Source organism: Notamacropus eugenii, chromosome 2, assembly GCF_028372415.1.
Source record: "Notamacropus eugenii isolate mMacEug1 chromosome 2, mMacEug1.pri_v2, whole genome shotgun sequence".
NCBI lineage: Eukaryota > Metazoa > Chordata > Mammalia > Diprotodontia > Macropodidae > Notamacropus > Notamacropus eugenii.
This window is the reverse complement of record NC_092873.1, coordinates 287,073,428-287,094,983: the sequence shown is the minus strand read 5'-3', so window position 1 is coordinate 287,094,983 and position 21,556 is coordinate 287,073,428. Positions and strand designations below refer to the sequence as shown.

The 21,556-nt window shown below is 38.2% G+C and overlaps 2 protein-coding genes across 11 annotated transcripts in view; one reads left to right on the top strand and one right to left on the bottom strand.

Moving 5' to 3' along the window:
• Nucleotides 1-709: 709 nt before the first annotated feature.
• Nucleotides 710-5,171, bottom strand: LOC140522985 (uncharacterized). Its single transcript, XM_072638103.1, has 3 exons — nt 5,144-5,171; nt 1,346-2,374; nt 710-1,238 (listed from the first exon to the last, which is right to left on the bottom strand). The coding sequence occupies exons 1-3, from the start codon at nt 5,169-5,171 to the stop codon at nt 1,189-1,191; spliced, it is 1,107 nt and encodes a 368-aa protein (XP_072494204.1). The 3' UTR covers nt 710-1,188.
• Nucleotides 1,395-21,556, top strand: part of CLCC1 (chloride channel CLIC like 1) — a 32,136-nt gene continuing 11,974 nt past the window's right edge. For 5 of the 10 annotated variants that reach the window (XM_072644214.1, XM_072644217.1, XM_072644213.1 and 2 more), the window contains exons 1-10: nt 1,395-1,559; nt 5,544-5,656; nt 9,789-9,930; nt 10,874-10,984; nt 12,334-12,441; nt 15,234-15,455; nt 17,911-18,051; nt 18,440-18,533; nt 20,980-21,077; nt 21,373-21,519. In XM_072644214.1, coding sequence (XP_072500315.1) covers nt 9,796-9,930; nt 10,874-10,984; nt 12,334-12,441; nt 15,234-15,455; nt 17,911-18,051; nt 18,440-18,533; nt 20,980-21,077; nt 21,373-21,519 — 1,056 coding nt within the window. In that variant the 5' untranslated portion in view covers nt 1,395-1,559; nt 5,544-5,656; nt 9,789-9,795. Of the gene's footprint in view, nt 1,560-1,646; nt 1,767-5,543; nt 5,657-9,332; nt 9,464-9,788; nt 9,931-10,873; nt 10,985-12,333; nt 12,442-15,233; nt 15,456-17,910; nt 18,052-18,439; nt 18,534-20,979; nt 21,078-21,372; nt 21,520-21,556 lie in introns of those variants that run through there. The other 5 variants (XM_072644215.1, XM_072644211.1, XM_072644216.1 and 2 more) reach the window with 4 other exon arrangements.

Sequence of the window (21,556 nt, the reverse complement as noted above, 5' to 3'; positions counted from 1 at the left end):
GACCTTTTCTGCCCTCAGTAAATTTAATGGAGGAGGACGATACCCAAGAAGGAAGGAGGGAAGGAGGCATCATGGTGTTGAGACAGCCAGGAAGTGGCTGAGAAGCCTGGTTTTGGACAAATTTTTGTTGTTGTGTCCGACTCTTCATGATCCCATTTGGGGGTTTTCTTGGCAGAGATACTGGCATGGTTTGCTATTTCCTTCTCCAGCTCATTTTACAGATGAGGAAATTGAAGCAAACAGGGTTAAGTGACTTACCCAGGGTCACACAGCTGGTCAGTGTCTGAAGCCAGATTTGTACACAGGAAGTTGAATCTTCTTGACTAGGCCTGGCACACTGTTGACTGCACCACCTAGATGCCCAAGAGAAAGCTGAAGCTCATCTATTAGAGGTCGGCATCTAGGGGTACAATTCAATTGAAGGGGAGAAAAGGGGAGATAGGAATGACAGGTGGAGTGGAAACAGCATGGTGTGGGGATGGATGGATGAAAGCGTTGTGGAGGTCTAGTTCTGAACAAGAAAAAAAGCTCATCTGTCAGAGACTGATGTCCCATGAGCAAAGTTCAAGGTTCTAGTGGGGGAAAGATGGGAAAGACCTAGGAAAAGCTGCTTTGCAAACTCTAAATCATATAAAAGTCTGCTAAGTGTAGGCGTTGTTAATCTAGTGTCTGTGCACTTATTTCATTAAAAAATATTTTGGTACATGTATTTGTATATAATCCTCTGTATTTTATTTTATGCATTTAAAAACATTATTCTGAGAAGGGGTCCATAGGTTTTTACAGACAGTTTTACAGAACAACTCCTTCTATTAAGGGGCTTTGTTCTGTGAAGGGGCCCCCAGGGCCACGCGTGGCCCGGAGGCTGCAAGCTCCCCGCCCGGCCAGGACCTGCCCTGCCCCTCCTGGGCGCTCCTGCCAGCTCAGCGCCCTGATCCCGGCACCGCCCCCCCCAGCCTGCCTTCGTACCTGAAGCACCTGCTGCCCTACCCGCCTTGGCACTGGGCCTGGCGCACGGGCGGGTAATCGAGGGCTACTGGATTACTGATGCGGATGAAGGAGGCACGCAGAACCGGGACGATCCGCGTACCGACGAACCGGGACTAGAGAACCGATGACGGAGACACTCCCCGTGCCGAAGGGCAGTTTTGGACGCGGCCAGTTTGGGATTCGTTTTGATCATGCATGTTATATTGACACGTAGTAGGTGCTTAAAGTTTGTTGTTTTGGGTATTTTCCTCGTGGGAAGAAGAGAAAAGATACTTAATAGTTGTTAAAAAAAATAAAATTTTGATTTAAAAACAAAGGTTCTGTAATACCGGGCGCGCTCCCTCCCAGCCCCTACCGGCGAGTACCCGCTGGACAGCGTCTGGGAGTCTGAGGCGGGAAGAGAAGGCGGAGCACATCGATGCGAGAGGGCGCACGCGCGGCGGATGGATGGCTCGGCGCTCCCTACGCCCTAGGCCTGGAGGGCGCGTGGGGGAGGACTCCGCCCCCTTCCCTCCGTCCCCCTCCCGCGGCTTCGCTGTCTGCGCTGGTGGGAACCGCGGCCGAGGCCGGTGCGTTTGTAGTCCGGCACCGGGGCGGGGGGAGGATGTCTGTGCAGGTCCTGCGTGTTCTTGAGGCCCCAGGGAGGACGTGAGCCGCGAGGCTGGGACACCGGGGTGGGCAGCGGCGGCCGGGCCCTCGGGAGCAGACCCGTTCTCTGCCGGGGCTCGCTGTCCTCCTCCGTCCAGTGTCACAGGGTCGCCGGGCTCCCCTGTGGGGTGAGCTTGTTTACTCTGGAGCCCTCGCCGTCCCCTCCTTCCCCCGGGGCCTGGGCCTGGAGCCCGGCCGCCCCCAGCCCCTTCCCGTCCTGGCCCCGCGGGAGGTTCCAGGCCGCGGTTCCGAGAGCTCAGAGAAGAAGGGGGGTGGGTGGAGAATAGTTTGAATCCGGATCCCTGGGATGCCCATGAGGCCCTGGAGAGACGGGTTGGGGCCGGGGGTGGGGACGGGCGGGGCGGGGCGGGGCCCGCACGGGGATCCCGAGGTCGGGTGTTGGTCGGGAAGGAAAGCGGAACGAGCCCCGAGGTCCGAAACTGGCAGCCCGTGGTGTTCGAGGGGAGAGCGGGAGCGGCCGGAAGTTCTCCCTGTCTCTCCTTGGGCTGTCGAGGGCGGGGCCTTCTTTCTGCCTCTGGTGCCCCGGCGCTTAGCCTGGGCCCTAGGACTGGGTAGGCGCTTGGGAGAGGGTGGGGATTGGCTTTAGGCAGCCTCCCACGGACGGGGCCCGACGTGTGGTCGGCACCTTCTCCACGGCCCCGAAGCGTCCAGCCAGCCTGTGTGAGGGCTCCCTGCCCTCTGCACCCCGGTGCGGTGCCGAGTGCCCTCCCACGTGCTTCGTTATTGATGCATCCTTAGCTGGAAGCTTCATTTAGACAAATCACTCTGGAGTTGTCCCTTGTATCAGGGCACTTAGTAGGGGCTTGATAAGTGTGTATTCAGTAAGGAATGTATCCGTACGTAAAACCTAGTTGGTTTTAGGTATATCTAACCTCCATCCCCCCCCCCCCCCCCCAAGCAATCGGAGGTAAGGGACTTGCTTAGGGTCACACAACTAGTGTCAGAGTGTCTGAGGATAGACTTTGAAGTCTTGTTCTCCTGACTCCAGGGCCAGTGAAGCCTCTGTGCCACCTAGCTGTTAATCTAAGGCTCCCAGCCAGTAAATAAAAGTCTTCCAACAGATTTTTTTAAAAATTCTTTTGCACACTTTGTAAAATTCAGCAAATAGCAAAGAAAAAATAAAGCTGTATAATCAGAACTATATTTTTAATTTATTCTCTTCTACCTTCCTTATTACTGTCTAAAGCATCGTCCTCTTCTTTCTGACCATGTCACACACCTCCCCCGCCTCGACCCCCCAATTAACTCTAGCGGCTGCTGGTTGCCTCCAGGATCAGATTTTGCTCTAGCATTCAAAGTCCTTAATAACCTAGACCCCTTCTGCTTTTTTTCTCCTTGACACACATTATCCCCCCCAGACAAGCTAGTGACAGTTGGCTTCTTTTTCTAGGAACTAGACGCTTCATCTCTTGGCTTTCAGCATTTTCTCTGGTTGTTCCCCCCTTGCCTGGAACTCGGCCTCTCAGACAGCTGACCTTCCTGGCTTTCTTTAAGTCCTAAGTGCCATAACACCTTTTACAGGAAGGCTTCCCCAACCTCTCTTAATTATTTCCTTTTTACCTTGTACATAGCTGACTTGAGGACAGGGACTGTCTTTTGCCTCCTTTTGCATCCCCAGTACTTAGCACACCACCTGGCACATTGTAGTGGATTAATAAATGTTTATTGATTGATAGAAATTTTGACGAGATCCCTTAAATCATCTTCTGAGCTTCCCTTGCATCTGTACTTATAAAGTGTATTGCTGTTTTATATAGTATCACTTGGGGCAAGCCATTTCACTCGTCTAGGCCTCAGTTTTCCTCTTCAGTAAAATGAGATGGTTGGGTTAGATGACTTCATATATCTCCTGTTTAAATTTATGATCCTTGAGCCTCAGGAAGTCATCTAATTCCTCTTTCCACTGCATTTCTTTTAGAAGTTCTTCGTTATTTTTTATGTTCCAAGTGTTTGTCATTGTTAATGACGCAATAGCTCCACATTGATGCATGACAATTTGTTCAGCTGTTCCCCAGTCTTTGGACATATAAATTGTCTTATTCTTCAAGAATACAAATAAAGTGTTTGTGACTGTCTTTGTACAGGTAAATAGATCTTTTTATCCCCTTTTGATTACAGTATTAGGATACATTCACTCCAGTATAGGACTTCTTAACCATGGACACTTTCTCAGAAGAATGTTTTTAAATGTATAAAGTAAAAGTAATAGGATTACAGAGGAAACCCATTAGATTGAAATAATTTTTTTTAATACAAATTAATGGATCTCAGATTAAGAAACTATGCTGTCAGAGAATCATTGAATCAGAGTATGATCATTTTGGTTAAATTTTGTTTCTAGTAATTTGGTGTACTGGAAAAAACACTTGGACCCAAGAGACTTGAGTATAAATCCCAGCTCTGTCTGACCACATACTAGCCTTAGGTCATCAGCTTCTCTGAATCCCCATGTCGTCTCATATGTAAAATAAGGGTAACTATACTTGCCTGTTAAGTGGTTTGTAAACCTTAAACACATTGGTATGGCAGAATTTCCCTAAGTTCAGCACCAGTTTGTTGAGCTTGTGGGATTGGGTAGCCACCAGGCTGTTCAAGGAGGGGCAGACTGGCTGATAATTTAAATAAAGCAGGCAATAACTATATTGGACAGAAGTGGGATAGGGCCAGGGAGTGGGCAGCTGCATTTCCAGCTTGGGAGATGGAAAGGCCCTATCAATAAATAAGTGAAAGAATGAACCAATCAGTAAATAAATAGGCCAGCCAGCCATGTATGAGCTAAGATTTTTAAAATATTTTTTTCCACTTCTTGATAATTAAAGTGCATCTCTTTTTCTAACAATTTTTTAATGATTTAAAAATGTTCAGGACATTGATCCTACTGGAATGTATTGTAAGGGTAAGCTGTTAATCCAAACCTTTGTTTCACCATGCTGTTATCCTGTATTTCCTATAATTTTTATTGAATGATTTTTCTCCCTAATGTTTTATAATCTTGGTTTTTTATTAACCACTGATTTCTTGTTTACATTTGGTTATATTTCTGGTTTCTCTGATTGGTTCTCATTGTTCACTTTTATTTGATGCTTTCATATGCTTCAGATGATTGCTTTTTAACAGCATTAGGGAAGAAAGGGAATTTGCATTTATATGTTACCTACTGTGTTCCAAGCATTGTGATAAGAGCTTCACAAATATCTCATTTGATCCTTACAGAAAGTAGGAATTGCCTAGGAAGTAGGCAATTATTAACCTCTTTTACAGTTGAGGAAACTGAGGCAAAAAGAGGTTAAGTGACTTGCCCAGGGTCACACAGCTTCTAAGTATCTAATGCTGAATTTGCCCACGTCTTCCTGACTCCAGGTTTACCTCTCTATCCACTGTCACCTAGCTACGTAGGCACTGAAGCTAATATCGCTAAACAAAATTCTGATACTTAATGCTATTTAATCTGTTTTCAAAAATAGGAATTTTACCTTGGGATTACCATTATTCCTTTCCCGGTTTTTTTCCATTCTTTAATTTTTATATTTCCTTTATTTCTTTTTGCCTTTCTATTCATCTTTTGCTCCTTTTAATCCCTCCATTCAATAATTTAACAAATAGTTGTCTAATTATTTTTAACTCATGATGAAAACTTATAAGTTGAGGGGGGAAAATAACTAGGTATCTGTTATAACAGGCAATTAAATCCTTGTGATTTCTCTATTTTAGCTTCAGAGGATCTTTTTTGTATATTATTATCCATAAGTTCTTTGAGTTCCTTTTTGGTTTTTAAATATCTTTTATAGAAAGTTTAAATTGACTGGAAAACTTGGAATTAAAGCTGCCTATGTTTTAAAATGTTATATGTTTTAAAGTATAACTTGTCTGGTTATTTTTTGTAGAAAAATCTGGTGACATTCTGATGATTTTTGATACGTGATTGCTACCTTTCTGGAGGTTCAAAGGATTGTTTACCTTCATCAGTTGTTTTTACCTTTGATGAGAAAATATCTAGGTGAGTTATGTTTTTAAGTTTCTCCTGGTTGAAGTTTTGTAGAACATTTCTAGCATTTTGCTTATTGTTATTAGTTCTGAGAATTTTTTTTCCCTTTTGATACTTTCTCTAATCCTGAAGTTTCCTTTATTGGATCTTCCCCCCAAGTTCTTCCCTGCTGATGTGCCTAAATTCCAAAACTCTTTTTCAGCTGGGGTATTTTCTTAACTTTGTTTTTCATCTGAGTTATCTGTCAACCTTTGACTAATAATTAGTATTCATGTAATACTTTAAGATTTCTATGGCTCTTTAGAAATATTGTCTTATTTAATCCTCACAACAACCCTGAGAGGTAGGTGCTATTATTGTTCCCATTTTACAGATGAAGAAACTGAGACAAACAGAGGTTAAGGAACTTGCCCAGGGTCACACAGCTAGCTAGTAAATGTCTGAGGCCAGATTTGAACTCACCTGAAAAAAAAGTGATGGCCTTCCTCCCTAGGGTTCTCTTTGAAAGGCAGTCCCATGAAAGAGAGTTTAATTTCACTCTGTTTGACTCTCAGGTCGGGATTAGGAACAGCGAGCTGGGCATTTCAGAGACAGATTCTGGTTTTATGTAAGGAGCAACAGTGATAAGCATATGTGTGTATACATGCTATATATATATGTGTATATATACATATATACACACACATACACATGCACATATATATATAGCACCTACTATGTGCTGAGCACCATGCTAATAATAATAACTAGTATTTCTATGATGCTGTAAGAACTTTACAAATGTTTCATCTGATCCTCACAACAACCTTGGGAGGTCGGTGCTATTAAGCTCCATTTTACAGTTAAAGAAACTGACAGAGAGAAGTTAAGTGACTTGCCCAGGGTCACACAGTATCTGAAGCAGAATTTGAACTCCAATCTTCTGATTCCAGGCCCAGTGTTATAACCACTGCATATCATTTAGCTACTTGTAACTAAGGAAAAACTAACAGAGCAAAATAGAATGGGTTGCTTTGGGAGGTAGTGGAATCTTACTCCTTGGAAGTCTTCAAGTATATGACTGAATGACTACATCTTGGGTATATTGTAGAGGACATTTCTTTTCAAGTGGTTCTAAAGAACTTTATAATTCTGTAATTCTATTCATCCAGTTTTAGTTCTCCCCACAAAGTTTTTGAGCTTGCTTTTTATTTGTTCTTTTCACTCTTTAAAAAATCAGTGTTAATTTTGGCTTACTTAATTTCTTTAAAAGTCTCATACATTGAGGATATCTGTCTTGGTTTTTGTTACATCTTTGTCTATAGTAATTCATTTCCACTTTAACCTTAGCTGTTTCATTTGTTCTATATTTAAACATACACACACATTTACATGTGTATGTATATTATATTAATGTTTTTCTGTGCTCATTTTCTGTTTTAGTTTTTTATCTTCTTGCATAATTTTAAAGATGTTTTCTTTTTTTGGAATTTTCTATTGCTGTTTTTTGAGGAGTGTGTGAGGAGCCACTCTTCCATCTTAATTGTATTGTATTCTTTTTTTCCTTTGATTCTTCAGATTTTGTTAGATAATTTTATTTATCCTTTAAATGCTTGATTACTATTGCAATCCATTTGAATGCTTCTGTCAGAATTTCTTGCATTATTTCTGATGCAATTCTGGATAATATTTTAGTAGTCACTTCATTTTTCTTAGCTTTTCGTTCTTTGTAATTTTTTAAAATACTAGAACACTTTAGAACACTTTTTTTGAATGAGTTTTGATTTTTACTAAAACTTTCTAGTGATTTTATTTCTTTTTGGTCATCCTGTTGCTACTTTAAAATTATTTATTTACACAAATATTATCTCTTCTTTCTATGATCTCTCCTTCATTGAACAATTTTTAAAAATTGTCACAACAAACCTACATAGTCTACCAAGCAAAGCAAATTCCCACATCAAAAGTAACTAGGTGGCACAGTGGATGGAGTACTGGATCTGCAGTAAAAAAAAACAAAACCGAGTTCAAATCTAGCCTCAGATACCTCAGTTATCTCTTCTATATAAATTGGGAATAATAATAGCCCCAATTCCCAGGATTATTCTACAAATAATATGTGTAAAGTATTTTGCAAACCTTGATATATGCCATAAATGCTAGATATTATTTTTATTTCTAATAATAAAAATATTGTTTATGTCCAAAATGCTTTTCTTATTCTAGACTTCAAGTCTATCATCTCTCTGGCGATATGTGGGTACCATCATTCATCTTCATTTCTTTGGATTGGTGCTTTATCTTTGCATGGATCAGACTTCCAACAGTTGTTTTTCTCTATAATGTTGGCGTTGTGTATTAACTGCATACGTTTCATTGAGAGCTTCCCAGTTTTCTCTGAAGCTGTCTGTTTTGTTGTTAGAGCACAATACTATTTCATCATACACCTTTGCCACAATCTGTTTTAGCCATTCTGCAGTAGGTGAACACCTCCTTAGTTTCCAGTTTGGGGCAATCACGAAAGAGCTGCTCTAAATCTATTTGTCCTTCTAGGTCCTCTTCCTGTCTTCGATCTCTTTTAGGCGTGGGCTTAGTAACAGTAGCTTTGGGTCAAAGCATATGCACAGCTTAGTACTGTAGAAAGGCTATTTCTTCAGGAAACTTTGCTTCCTTGTGATCACTCATTATATCTTCTCAGAGGGGTTACCTTGTAGATCTTGAAGATGTACCTATTAGACCTTCACACCATCACCCAATCCTTAGGGCAGCCTGGCTTGACATTCAGGGAGACTGGATTCAAATTCTGCCATTTATGCTTAGAAGATGTGTGACCCTAGGCAAATCATTTCACCTCCCTGAACCTCAGTTTCATCATTTGTATGTAATTCATGGTCCTGGACCCCTTGCTCTGACTTCCTATGGATCACCCCTGGGGGCTATCCACAAATACCACATGCTTTTTGGCTCAATATTCTCCTGTCCAGAATTTATTCTGGGACATCTTCAGATATAATCAGTGTATAATTTGTCTCATTTCCTGTAAGTGTAGTTCATAGCATTGTCCCACACTCCTCAGTTTGCAGAGCACTAAAAGTAATAAATACGTATCGGTGTATATGATATAAAGAAACTTGAAAAGAGGTGCTCATAAACAAACATAAAAAAATAACATAGTAGCCCAAAAGCAATCAAAATATTTCTCTTCCCTCCCTAGTGGGTTCTACTTTTCCACAGGGTCCTAAAATTTTCCAGATTAAACACTGTGTCTGTGATTTGGGAGCCCCTCTTTAACCACCTTTCTAAGAAGCAATTTACTACTTTGCCAAATAGATACATCTGACAGGAGGCCATTGATTTTCAGTTGATTTTATAATTTAGCATATGTTTATGAATTGACTTGGAAGGACCTGTCAGGATACTATTAGGAGAAACCCGTTTTTCCAGAGCTAAGGCCCAGCAAGCAAGCTGTGCAGTGAGCTTTGCATAACAACAATACTTTATGCTCAACTTCTGGAACTGATGGTCCCTGAGCTCAGCCAAACACCAACAGGCTCAGATATGAAGCCCTGCTATGAACAGCCTTTCTGTCACTAGACAGCCTGGCCTCACTGTTGCTGTGTGCCTCACTGTTGTTGCTACGCTACACTGTTAATATTTGTCTAGTCACAAGTATATAAATCCAGGTCCAACCACACTAAAGCAGATCTCCCCATTATGGGCGGGGCTCTGGCACATATATCCTTGCTTGCAAGCTGTTTTCCTCACCTTGAAATTAAACTTCTGTTTGATTTCTAACTTTCCTGTCTCTAGTATATTCTGTTCAACTTTGGCCACCGACAGGTTAGAGGCTGGTTCTGTCCAGTTGACATACTTAAGTGATTCATGTTATTGCTTTGTTCTTTGTTACATTTTAAATGCTAGTCTCAGGTTTTCTAATTTTCTTCATCCATCTTCCTATTTAGGGATTCTCTAATGAATTCTCAGACTGTATTTTTACTAATCATACATTTTTTTTAATCCATATCTATGTTAATCTAGTATTATTAGGTGTACTTTTCCATGTTCCTTAGTTAAATGATTTAAAAAACAAAATCAGAAAAAATTAAACCATGTTTTCTTTAATAAAATGATCATTTTAAGTAATACATGTGTCTGTTTTATTTAGGTTTTTCATGATGCCGAATTCTTTGCTGTTATGTATATTTCTGTTAATGGTACCTGGTTATGCTCAAGATGATGAATGGATTGATCCCACAGATATGCTTAATTATGATGCTGCATCTGGGACAATGAGAAAAGCTCCTCAGGTATCTTTTCATCTGTGTATGTGCCTGTGTGTGTGTGTGTGAGAGAGAGAGAGACAGAGAGAGATTTTTAATTTTATGAATGAATATTCTAACTATGTAAGGCTGTGAGACTGCTGAATTGAGTATTATCTTTGCCTGGTAGAAGTAAGCTCCTTGAGCACAGGGACAGTTTCCACTTTATTTTTGTATTCCCAGCACTTAGCATAAGTGCTTAATGTAGATTTATAATCTACATATTTATAATTAATGTTTGTTGAATTGGATTCAGTTTTAAGTGATTAATTTGTTCTTTAAACTAACCTGGTTATTTCTGGGTTTTCATGTGAAAACTCTTTTTAAAAAATTAATATTTTCCCCCCAGTAATATGTAAACACAATTTTAACATTTATTTTTTAAAATTTTGAGTTCCGTATTTTTTCCCTCTCCCCTCATTGAGAAGGCAGGCAGTTTGATCCAGGTTATATGTGTGTAGTCATGCATGAATGAAAATAAATTCCTTAAGCAGTAGACACTAGAGCAATGTCAGCTCTGGAATATTCTGTTATTCTTAACTTGTATACAGGAGTAGAGGTTGTTGAAGAGAATAAAATCCATTTGCAAAATCATGTAGTTGAAACTTTGGACTTAATTAACTAAAAGCTTCTTAACATCCAAATTTAATAACTACCTTAAAATAAAAGGGTTGCCTTATTAATAGTAGTTGATATTTATTTTAACACTCTAAGGTCTACACAGCATTTTGCTCACATCCCATTTGAACTCCTCAGCAATCCTGTGAGGTATGTAGAAAATTGCCCTTGTTATGTAGTGAGTACCTCATCACTGGAAGTGTTCAAGTAGAGGCTAGATGGAAATTCTACGTAGTTGAGCAGTTTGGACTAGATGATCCAACTCTGAGACAATGATTTTAAAAAACTGAAACCTTTCTTTGTTCTGTTATAGGTGAACTATGGAAAACCAGAGAAAAAGGAATTAAGTCTTACAGATTCCAACTTGTCTTGTGCTGATGAAATGTCAGAATGTTATAACCAACTTGATTCTTTAACTCATAAGGTTAGAATCTTTAATTCAGAACTTATATGTTAATGTGAAAATTCTCTCAGGGGTTTGTTTCCAGGCTTTTATTTCTTGATCATTAATTAGAGTGGGCATACTACCAACTTTTATGAATAGATAATTGAGCTTTGTTCTAAAACAAATGAGACATTTGAATTTATCTCAGCAGATATTAATTTGGTACTTAGGTTATTGTTATTATTAAATTTCTAATAAAAATTCAGTTACCTTCATGTGAAAATATGAATGTTTAACTTGTTTGATAATTGAAAATTACTCTGAAAATTTGTTGTGTTAGTGTACAGAATAAGAGAATAAGTAGCAAATGGCTACATATTAACAAATGTACAATGCAACTAAAAAAAAAAAAAAGGCTAGGGAGCAGACCTATAATTTCACTGGATAATGAAACTCCTTTTCTCAGTGCAGGTTATCCGCACCATCTCTATTTACAGCCTTGGAGAGTTATCCAGTACATTGAGAAATTGCATGGTTAGCTCTTATGCCATGCTGCCTTGATTCAAAACCATGAAGTCTAGAGTGAAGCACTTTTTGTAAAAGTTAACCCTTTGGGACACAAAGGGACAATTTTACAAAAACTTTGTAGTTTTAGATTTTATGGCTTTAAAGCAAAACTGTACAAAGGAAACTGATAAATACATTCAGCCAACAAAAACTCCCACAGTTCTCAGCCAGTGAGTTGGAGCCAGGGTGGAAGTGGACCAGCATTCCAGGAACTCCCTGTTTGGCGAAGAGAGAAAGGATAGTGTAAGGAATAGAGGGAGCTCATGAGTGTTTTGGGAAGTGGAACCCTCTGTTCCAGGGGGTTTGGAGCCCTCCAGGATCAATAGTGCTGTGAACCCTGGCAAGGCCCTTAACTTCTCTCAACTTTCTTTTCATGTTTAAAATGGGGATAAAATGATAATACCTCCCTCAGAGTTAGGCCAAATGAGATAACATGTATAAAGTAAGCATTATATAAATATTAGTTATTATTACTGTTATAATTATTACTGCTGCTGGATCTGCTTTCCCTATTCATAATCTGACAGATTTTGTTGAACCAGAAGCTGATAGGAAGGAAACAAGCAAAAAAAGTTGGACAGTGACTGCTGAGTTTGTTTCTTGCACATTAATTTAATTTTTCCCTTTGCATAAAAAAAAATTCTGAAAGTTATGGGGCAGGCAGGCTGCCTACTGATGGTTTAGTTCATAAGTGTAAGCATAAATTATTTTTTGAGTCACCTTGAAGTTATTTTGGATGGTGTGCTTGATTAGAAATTTCACTGTTATTTGTTACTAAATTTTGTTGACAGACTAATCTAGAATTTAATGTATGATTACAGATTAATGAATGTGAAAAGAAAAAAAGGAAAGACTACGAAAGCCAGAGTAATCATGTTTTTAGGAGATACTTAAATAAGATTTTAATTGAAGCTGGAAAACTTGGACTTGTGAGTATTTGGCAATTGTTGCATTAGTCAATGTAATATTTTATTCTTGGTAAATTATAATGCTATAAAAAGATTACTAAAAGGAAAATCTGAAAAGCAGAGGCTGTCACATCTTTTTAATCTATTGTGTCACACAGGATGAAAAAATTTCCTTTGTTTTTACTACTGAGTCAGTAAATCTAGACCTTCATTTTTCCCCTTATTTTATGTGTTTTTGTGCATTTTAGTCTGTTCATATGTAAGAGAATAAACAGCCTATTTGATAAAGGTAGGATAGTACTTTGGACTGTTTTGAAACTTCAGATGGCTTTTCTAAAGAGGCTTCAGATTTTACTATTTCAGCGCTTTGTTGGTCATGTGCAGTAGTAAAGTTAGGTAGTTTTTGAAAAATAGAAAAAAAATCAGTTCTTTATAAATAGTTTTTTTCTCCTGCTTAATATGGTAGCTGTTGCTTTATAAAATCACAAATACAAGTTAATATAATATAAAAACTAAGGTATTGTATAGTGTTATCTTCCCTAAAACTTTTCAGATTAGGGAATCAAAAATGAAGATAATTGATGCTATTATTATTTTTAAATTTTATGAAAGCATTTTAGTTGAACTTTTCACTAAAAGTTAGCAAATGAATAAAAGTACAGGATTTACACAGGCTGGCACTAAGATGTATCAGTAACGATCATGTACAGTACAACTAAAAAAAGTCCAAAATTTAAAGGCACTTCTGATTAATGGTAGTTTTTAAAAAAAAATTTTTTTCTGAACTTAAACACCCCAGAAAAGGGCATTTGCATTTCCATAGAATACCAAATATAGATTCTGTATGAAACTATCAAATCTCCATTTCATGCCACTTGCTTTTTTTAATAATAAATTCTTCTGAGTTCCTTTTAAAACTGTTAAGTTTGTGTTTCTGAATTTCCTCTTATTTACTTCTGTGCATTTTGAAAAGTGTTGTCTACTGATTTTTTTGATATCACTGTTGCTAACTCACCTCCCCCTCCTCCCAATAAAAGAGTAAAAAAAGGGGAAAAAACAGCAACTTGTAACAAATAAATGTAGCCTAGCAAAATAAATACGTAGAGTATCCGGGTCCAAGAGTTTGCCCATTGTGGATCTAACAAGCTTCATCTTGTGCCTTCTGAAGACATGGGTTGGTCAGTGTTTTGATGAGGTTCTTAAGTCTTTCAAAGTTGTTTTTCTTTAGTGCTGTTGTCCTTGTATAAATTGTTTTCCAGCTTCTACTGACTTCATGGTTTGAAATAGCTTCTTCTGTCATTCTTGTGGTGCAGTAATATTCCATTATATTCATATGCACTTTGTTCAGCCATTCTGTTTTGATCTAAGAAGTCGTCTGAGGCGCCCCCTCTAGAATCTAGTTCTAGTTGTCTCCCCCTCCCCCTTTTCGTGGTTTTCCTTGTGACTCTTGCCTCTGTGGTATTATCCTCCTCCTTAACCTCTGAGTCTCCCTTCCCTCTACTTCCATCTACTATGTATTTCTCTCATACATTTTGTATATTGTCTCCCTCATTACAAGGTCAACTTCTTGAGAGTGTACTGTTGCTGCGCTTTGTTTGCACTCCTAGTGCTTAGCACAGTACCTCTAGCAAGAATTTAATATGATACTTATTGAGAGGGGTGTGGATGTGTGTGTGTGTCTGTGTGTCTGTGTATGTCTGTGTATTTTGGGTAGTTCACTAGCAAGTGGTCCAGGGGTATGTGTGAGAAAATACTTCCTGGAGGAGATGGCATTTGATCTGAACTTTGACGGGAACTGAAAGTCCTAAGAGTGAAAGGCAAGGAGGGAATCCATTCTGTGTGTGGGAGGACAGTCTGTGCAATAACAGCACAGAGAGCAGAGATGGAATATTGTGTATGAGAAATAGCAAAAGGCCAAGTTCAACCAGACCTTAAGAATGCATGAAGGCAGTAATGTATAACCATATGTAATGTATAACTGGGAAGGTAAATTAGGCCCAGGTTAAAAAGAATTAGAGATGTCAGTAGAGATATTCCTTTTTGTAAAGGAAGAAGAAAGGATTTCTTTTTGTTTGAATCAACTGATTAATGAACATAAATCATCACTTCAGAAAGTGACTACAGTTAATAGAACCCGCCATCTTAAAATTTATAGGTAAATTGTATATTTTCTTGAGTTTTCAGATTGCTGTTGCTTTTGGGGATAGTTTATTTTCAGTGTTTGCATTTTTTACAAGACTTAAGACATTTCAAAGTATCTTCAATAAAGACATTGTAGGATCATAGATTTGGAGCTGATGGGTCCTCAGTGACCAACATCCATATTTTACAGACACAGATGCCCAGGAAATATTAGGGTCACATGTAGGGGCAAGATTCAACCCCAAGATTTCTGACTGCAGAGCCAGTGGTCTTTCCCCTGTACTGTGATGCCTTATTGGTAACATTGGAGTGAACTTTTTCAGGAAAGCAAAAGAAGCCAGATTATAGATAGGATGTGGTACAGAAGTAGTCAGTGAGTATAGACTACTTTTTCTAAAAAGTTAGTAAAGGAAGAATTGAAGAGGAAACAGTATAGAATATGGGTGCCTTAAACTTTAGCATAAAATATAGAAATGCCACAGGAAAATGTTAACTCTAAATTTGCTTTGTTGTAAGACAAAACCTGTAAATACTCTAGGAATAACTTAAGGACACAACAATGTATCTTCCAGATGTTTCCTATTGACTGATATATGCTGATTTAAAATTGTTGGTAAAATAGCCCATTCTAAATTTTTTTTACTCTTTTTTTTGTTTACTCTTTTATTCAGCCCAGTGAGGACGGAAGTGATATGCATTATGATGCTGAGGTTATTCTTAAAAAAGAGACATTATTAGAAATCCAGAAGTTTCTCAGTGGAGAAGACTGGAAATCAGGAGCCTTAGATGATGCACTAAGTGATATCCTAATTAATTTTAAATTTCATAATTTTGAGACCTGGAAATGGAGTTTTGAGACAACCTTTGGTGTGGATCCATATAATGTATTCATGGTAAGAAGAGAAAGGGATTTATTTCTTTACTTTTTATGATAAAATAATAAACATCAACCAAACATTCAAATATGTAAGAATAAATAGTACAAACAGTTTTTTAACCATTATTGTGTAATGCCATATTCACCAATTCACAGCTATCATCTGGGTGGTACAGTGGATAGAGTACCAGAAGACCTGAGTTCAGATTTGGTCATAGATAACTTGCCAACTGTGTGACCTTGGGCAAGTCACTTCTTTTTCTGCAGTTGTAAGATTAGCATAATATCACTCCTCTTCCAGGACTGTTGTGAGGATCAAATGAAGTAATAATTGTAGATCACTTAGTGCAACACCTGACATAGTAAGCCCTACATATATACTGGCTGCTATCATCATCATCATTACCACCTTGAAAAAGAGCTGGGGGTTCTGAGAATTAGCAGTTTAGAGGGAGAGTATTCCAAATATGGGGGATAGCTTGTGTGGCAAGGCACAGAAGTTGAAGGTGGAATGTCCTGTAGAGGGACTGGAAAAAATGGTGATGCCCTCAACAGAAATAAGGGAAATAAGGATCAGCGGCTAGTGGCGGGAGGAAGGTAACGAACTAGGTTTTGAATCTTACTGAGGAAATTGAAGGCATCATTGTGTGAATTTCCTCTTTTCTCATTCTCTTCATCTCTGGCCAAAGCCAGATTTTGTACATGTGTACTTAGTTTTACCCTTCCAGTATTCTCTGGCAGTTTCCAATTGAAGGCATTTCTTCTTGCTCTTTATCAGCCTTTCTCTGATTGTTGGTAACTTTCTTGCCGCCTTCATACTTGCCCAAGTCTCTCCCATCCTTAAACATCTTGCGTCTTACCATAGTCTCAAGCTATTATCTTATCTCTCTCACTTCTTCTTCCACCCGTTGTAATCGGGTGCCTGATCTCACCACTAACCTGCTTTCTCCATCTGTCTCTTAATTGCCAAATTTAACAGCCTTTCTCAACCCTTATCCTTCTTGACTTCTCTGTTGCATTTGATGCTGTTGACCACACTCTCCTCATGGGTATTTTCTCCTCCCTGTTTTCATAACATAATTCTCCTGGTTCTCCTTCTGCCTACCTGACCACTCTTATCTCCCTTGCTGGTTCACCCTAACTGTGTGTTCCTCAGAGTTTTGTCCTTCATCTATAGTCTCTCTGTAACATCATCAAACTACAGTGACTGGGGCTTAAGTATCTCTCTGTTATTGACTGACAGATTTATATACCCAGCCCCAGTCTCCTCCCTTAGCTTTAGCTCCATATTACTAGTTGTTTATTGTACATTATTACCTATTGAATATTTTAAACTGGATGTCCCAGAAACATCTCAAATTCAGCATACCCTAAACCAAACTCATTATTCCACTCTTTACCCTCCACCCCCATAGACTTCCCTATTTCTGTGAAAGGCACCATTCTTCTGTTTTCTTAGCTTCTTAACCTTAGCATTATCCTTGACTACTTACTCTCCCTTACCTCACATATCCAGTCATTTGCCAAAATTTCCCATTTCTACTTTTACTACATCTCATTTGTTTACTCATCTTGAGTCATACAGCTACCACCTTAGTTCAGGCCTAGATTATCACGCCAACCTCCTACTTGGTCTCCTAGCCTCAGTTCTCTCACCTCTTCAGTCCATTCTACATACTGCTTCTAAAGCAGTAATTGTCCTTAAGTGTAGAACTGATCACGTTTCTCTCCTACTCAATAAACTCTAATGACTGTTGCTTCTAAGAGAAAATATAAACTTCTCTGTTTAGTTTATAAATCCCTTTACAGCCTGATTCAACCTGTCATTCCAGCCCCATTGTACATCATTACTCTTCCTGTACTCTGCAGTCCTCTTCCTCATATACTATGATACATCTCCTATTTATGTGTTTTTGTACTGGTTGCCTTCCTTGCCTGGAATGTCCTTCCTTCTCACCTCCACTTCAGAGTCTTTTTCTTCTCTCAACACAACTCAGACTTGACCTTGTACATGAAGCCTTTCTTGCCCTACCTAATCTGCTGAATCTTTCCCTCCTAAACTCTATTGAATTTAACTACTTTGTATTTGTTTGCATTTGTTCACTTTCTTTATATGTATACATACACATACACAAATATACATATGAATATATATGTGTATATGCGTGTATACTTGTCTTCATTGGAATGTAACCTTTTTCAGGATAGGAATTATTGTATTTTCTGCATTTGTGTTCCCACTGCCTAGCATAGTATCTTATTCACAGTAGGTACTTAATAAATGTATGTTCTTTAATTGATTAACATATATTGAGTTTGAATTGTTTTGGAGACAATATCCAGGTGTATATCTCAAGTAGACAGGCAGTTGGGTGATGTTAACATTTTTCACTTTGTGAACCATAAGATATTGAGGGTAGGGAAGTCTTTCTTTAACGGTGGCTTAAATTTCCATTTCCTTTGTTTTCTAGGTACTTCTGTGTTTGTTGTGCATTGTTGTGTTAATAGCTACTGAATTATGGACATATATTCGTTGGTATACTCAGTTAAAACGTGTTTTATTCATCAGTTTCCTTGTCAGTTTTGGATGGAATTGGATCTATTTATATAAGGTAATGTAAAATAATAGTTAAAACATTGTTGACCTAGTTGATTTTTTTCCAATTAGTTTTCAGAGCTTTCTCTTAATAAATTTTCATTTTTTTTTACCTTTGTCACATAGGTAACACCAAAAAAAAAATCATATAGTGACCACTGATTCGTGATCTTAAATCATACATAAGAGCAATTGAAATATGTTCTTAGAGTGAATGAAGAACAAGTGTTTTTATTTTAGCAATAGACCTTTTTTTCTTTGAATTTCTTTTAAAACTTACTTTGGATTTATAATGATGAAATGAGTGTTTGAAATAAAATTGATTGGAATGTGTTAGGAAGTTTACTTAATTAATGATATCTTTATCACTAGCAGTTAAAAACTTTCCTATCTATCTTTATTAGTTAGCCTTTGCAAAACATCAGGCTGAAGTTGCCAAATTGGAACCATTAAACAATGTTTGTGCTGAGAAGATGGACTGGGTTGGAGGCCTGTTTGGTGAGAACCTCTGTTTCCCTTAGCATTTTTCAGAGAGAAAGATATGTGAATCATGGTCATTTTGTTGGAATTGCTAAAAGCCAGAATCAGTTTTTTAAGTTTGTAAATGTTTCTTAGTAATTCTTTTTGAGATTTGGAACTGGCAAATGTCTAGAATTCTTCTTCATTTCATGGGTTAATGGGAGAGATCCAGCTTGCACAGTCTAAGTTAAAGATTGTTTCTCTGTAGATAGTGAGGCCCTCCAAATACTTCTATTTAAATGTGATTGTGCTGGTCTAAGCCATGGAACATTGCAGAGCCCTCTGGAAGAGATATATAACCACTCAAAAGAGTTTGGCTTGACTGTCCATGTAGGAAAGACCAAGGGGATGAAGAATGGAGAACTATAGAACTTGTCCATGGGTATGTATATTAGGGACATAGAGTACAGGTAGATAATGAGTTGGACTTGGAATTGAACAGGAAAGGGTGAGGGATGATAGATGAATAGCTAGAGTGCTCCCCTGATATCATTGTGATGTCAGGAGAAAGCAAGGAAGGTCTGCAGCTGGTAAGTGGGAGAGCTCAGTCAAATGCTGTTTCTACTATGCTTACTACTATGCAAAGATTATTTTAATTAACTAGCTTGAAAAAAATCAAGTTAATAAACTATATATTACTTGAACTCTGACATACAGCTAGAGGGGTGACCCGTTGAGTTAGTCCATTAATATATATCTGGGTCCAGAATTGAGCAAAAAGAAGAGATTGAACTCACTTGGAATACTTTCAGTGATGGTTGACTAATGCCACACAAACCATTGTCTTTAGCAATCAGAATTCTCCTGCTGGTTCTCTTTGGCTGAAAGTCATAGAACAGCATGATCTCCAAAGAACTAGAGTTACAAGTAAGTGAGATGGTAAGGGAAAGATTCATGAGTGTACATAAGGTGTAACATTCAATCACAGTGACTGTCATGCACAAAATGGCATAGAAGAAGAGTTAATTATGGATATGATGGTGGGAAAAGGAGGTGAGCCAGTTGTAGTGATCATGAAAAACAACAGGTAGAAGTCCTGCCTGCTAGCTACATGCTATTATTAAGATAATAAAAAAAACTTAGAGAAAGGACTTTACCGTGTTGAATATGTCCTCTAGTTGGGTTGAGGACTGACCTTTGTGATATCAGGAGAAAGGAAGGAGTTTATGATCAGCATCAGTAGGGAAGAAATGCTCGTACTGATGCAATACCACAGTATTACAACATACAAATTCTTTATCTGAAATAATTTATTATAGTCAAACCATGAAAAAACATTCTTGTAAATATACTATTTGTGTTAGAAGATTGATTAAAGTCAAGAATGGTTTAACATTTGAGACTTTGGTAAAGGCAAATTCAGCAGATTTTTCAAATCAAGGTATTGAAAGCCACTGTACTAGAAAATAGTCATGGGAATTAAATTTAATACAACTCTATTTCTTTACAAAATGAGTACAAAATTGCTTTATTTTAAGAGTGCTATTCTTATCTAAGGGGCAGCTAGGTGGTGCAGTGGATAGAGTACTGAACCTGAGTCAGAAAGACTCATCTTCCTGAGTTCAGATCCAGCTGTATGACTCTGAGCAAGTCACTTAACCCTGTGTGCCTCAGTTTCCTCATCTGTAAAATGAACTGAGAAGCAAATGGCAAACCACTCCCGTGTCTTTGCCAAAAAACAAAACAAAACCCCAAAGAGTCACAGAGTCATACATGACCGAAATGACTGAACTTTCTTATTTAAAATGAGCTGTTTAGAAAAAATTAGTGTGAATTAATACCCTGCATGTCTCATTTAAAATTATATACATCCAGTTTGATGAAAAATGTCTTTTTTTCAGGCCTATATTATTGCTGAAGCAGGGCTTATGGCTAGTATTCCATTGCCATAAAAGAAAAAACTTGGGCAAAGAAACCAGCCACTTTTCCCCTTATGCCAACCTTATCTTCCATAGTGTATGCTTCCTGTGCAGAGTTTTTTGCCTTTGGACTGTTCCTGTGAACCTTGCATCTCCTTCCTGTCAAGCCCTTCGGATGAATTTTGACTTGATCCAGCACAGCCTATGGTTTACTGTCACTACTGCTTCTTGAACCACATCCCCTTTCTCATAAGAGGGTTCTTATTATTTTATTACTGTATTATTATTCTTATCTCATGCCTTATTGATTGTGTGTGTTGCACTTATTTTACCCTAGTACTGGTGGTTTGACATTGAGACTTCTGAATCATTTTTGGTTAAGAAATATCAAAACTTAGAATATGCTTGTAAATGAGAAGATTAGAAATATTGGGAAACTTGTTGAAAAAGTATATAGAACTGAAAATGAAGAAAGAGTAAAATGAAAATGGAACAATTGAAAATAGTGAAATCTGTTAATTTATTAAAAATTTAGTTTCTTTTTCTCTTTTATTTCCCTTGAATAGAATGGTTTAGAAGTTCATGGACGTTTCGGGATGATTCTTGCCAAAAGTATTATGAGCTGCTATTAGTTAACCCTATTTGGTTGGTTCCACCAACAAAGGTATAGAATATACTTTGTAAAAATTACTTTTTCAGAGTGGGTCAAGAGTCCCTGTGTAGTCATCACAGATTTATCAAGTGTTTTAAAGTCTTTCCACCTGGAAGCTTTGACCTGGTTAAAGGTCACTCTATTTTCAAGTAACAAAATAATTTTTGCAATGATGCTGCTTTGCATGTGGCAGTATTAGCAAAGGTCATCCGATTTAGTACAGGTACACAGTGACTCTAACTTACTCTGTTTACATTTTTCATTGATGAAAAAACATAATGTTGCTAATGAACATCTATTGTTATAGGCATTGGCAGTTACTTTTACCAACTTTGTAACAGAACCATTGAAGCATATTGGACAAGGAGCTGGTGAATTTGTGAGGGCACTTATGAAGGAAATACCGGTAATACTTCATATTCCAGTGTTGGTCATCATGGCTCTCGCTGTCCTGGTTAGTATATGACATTGTTGCCACTTAGGCTTTTAGA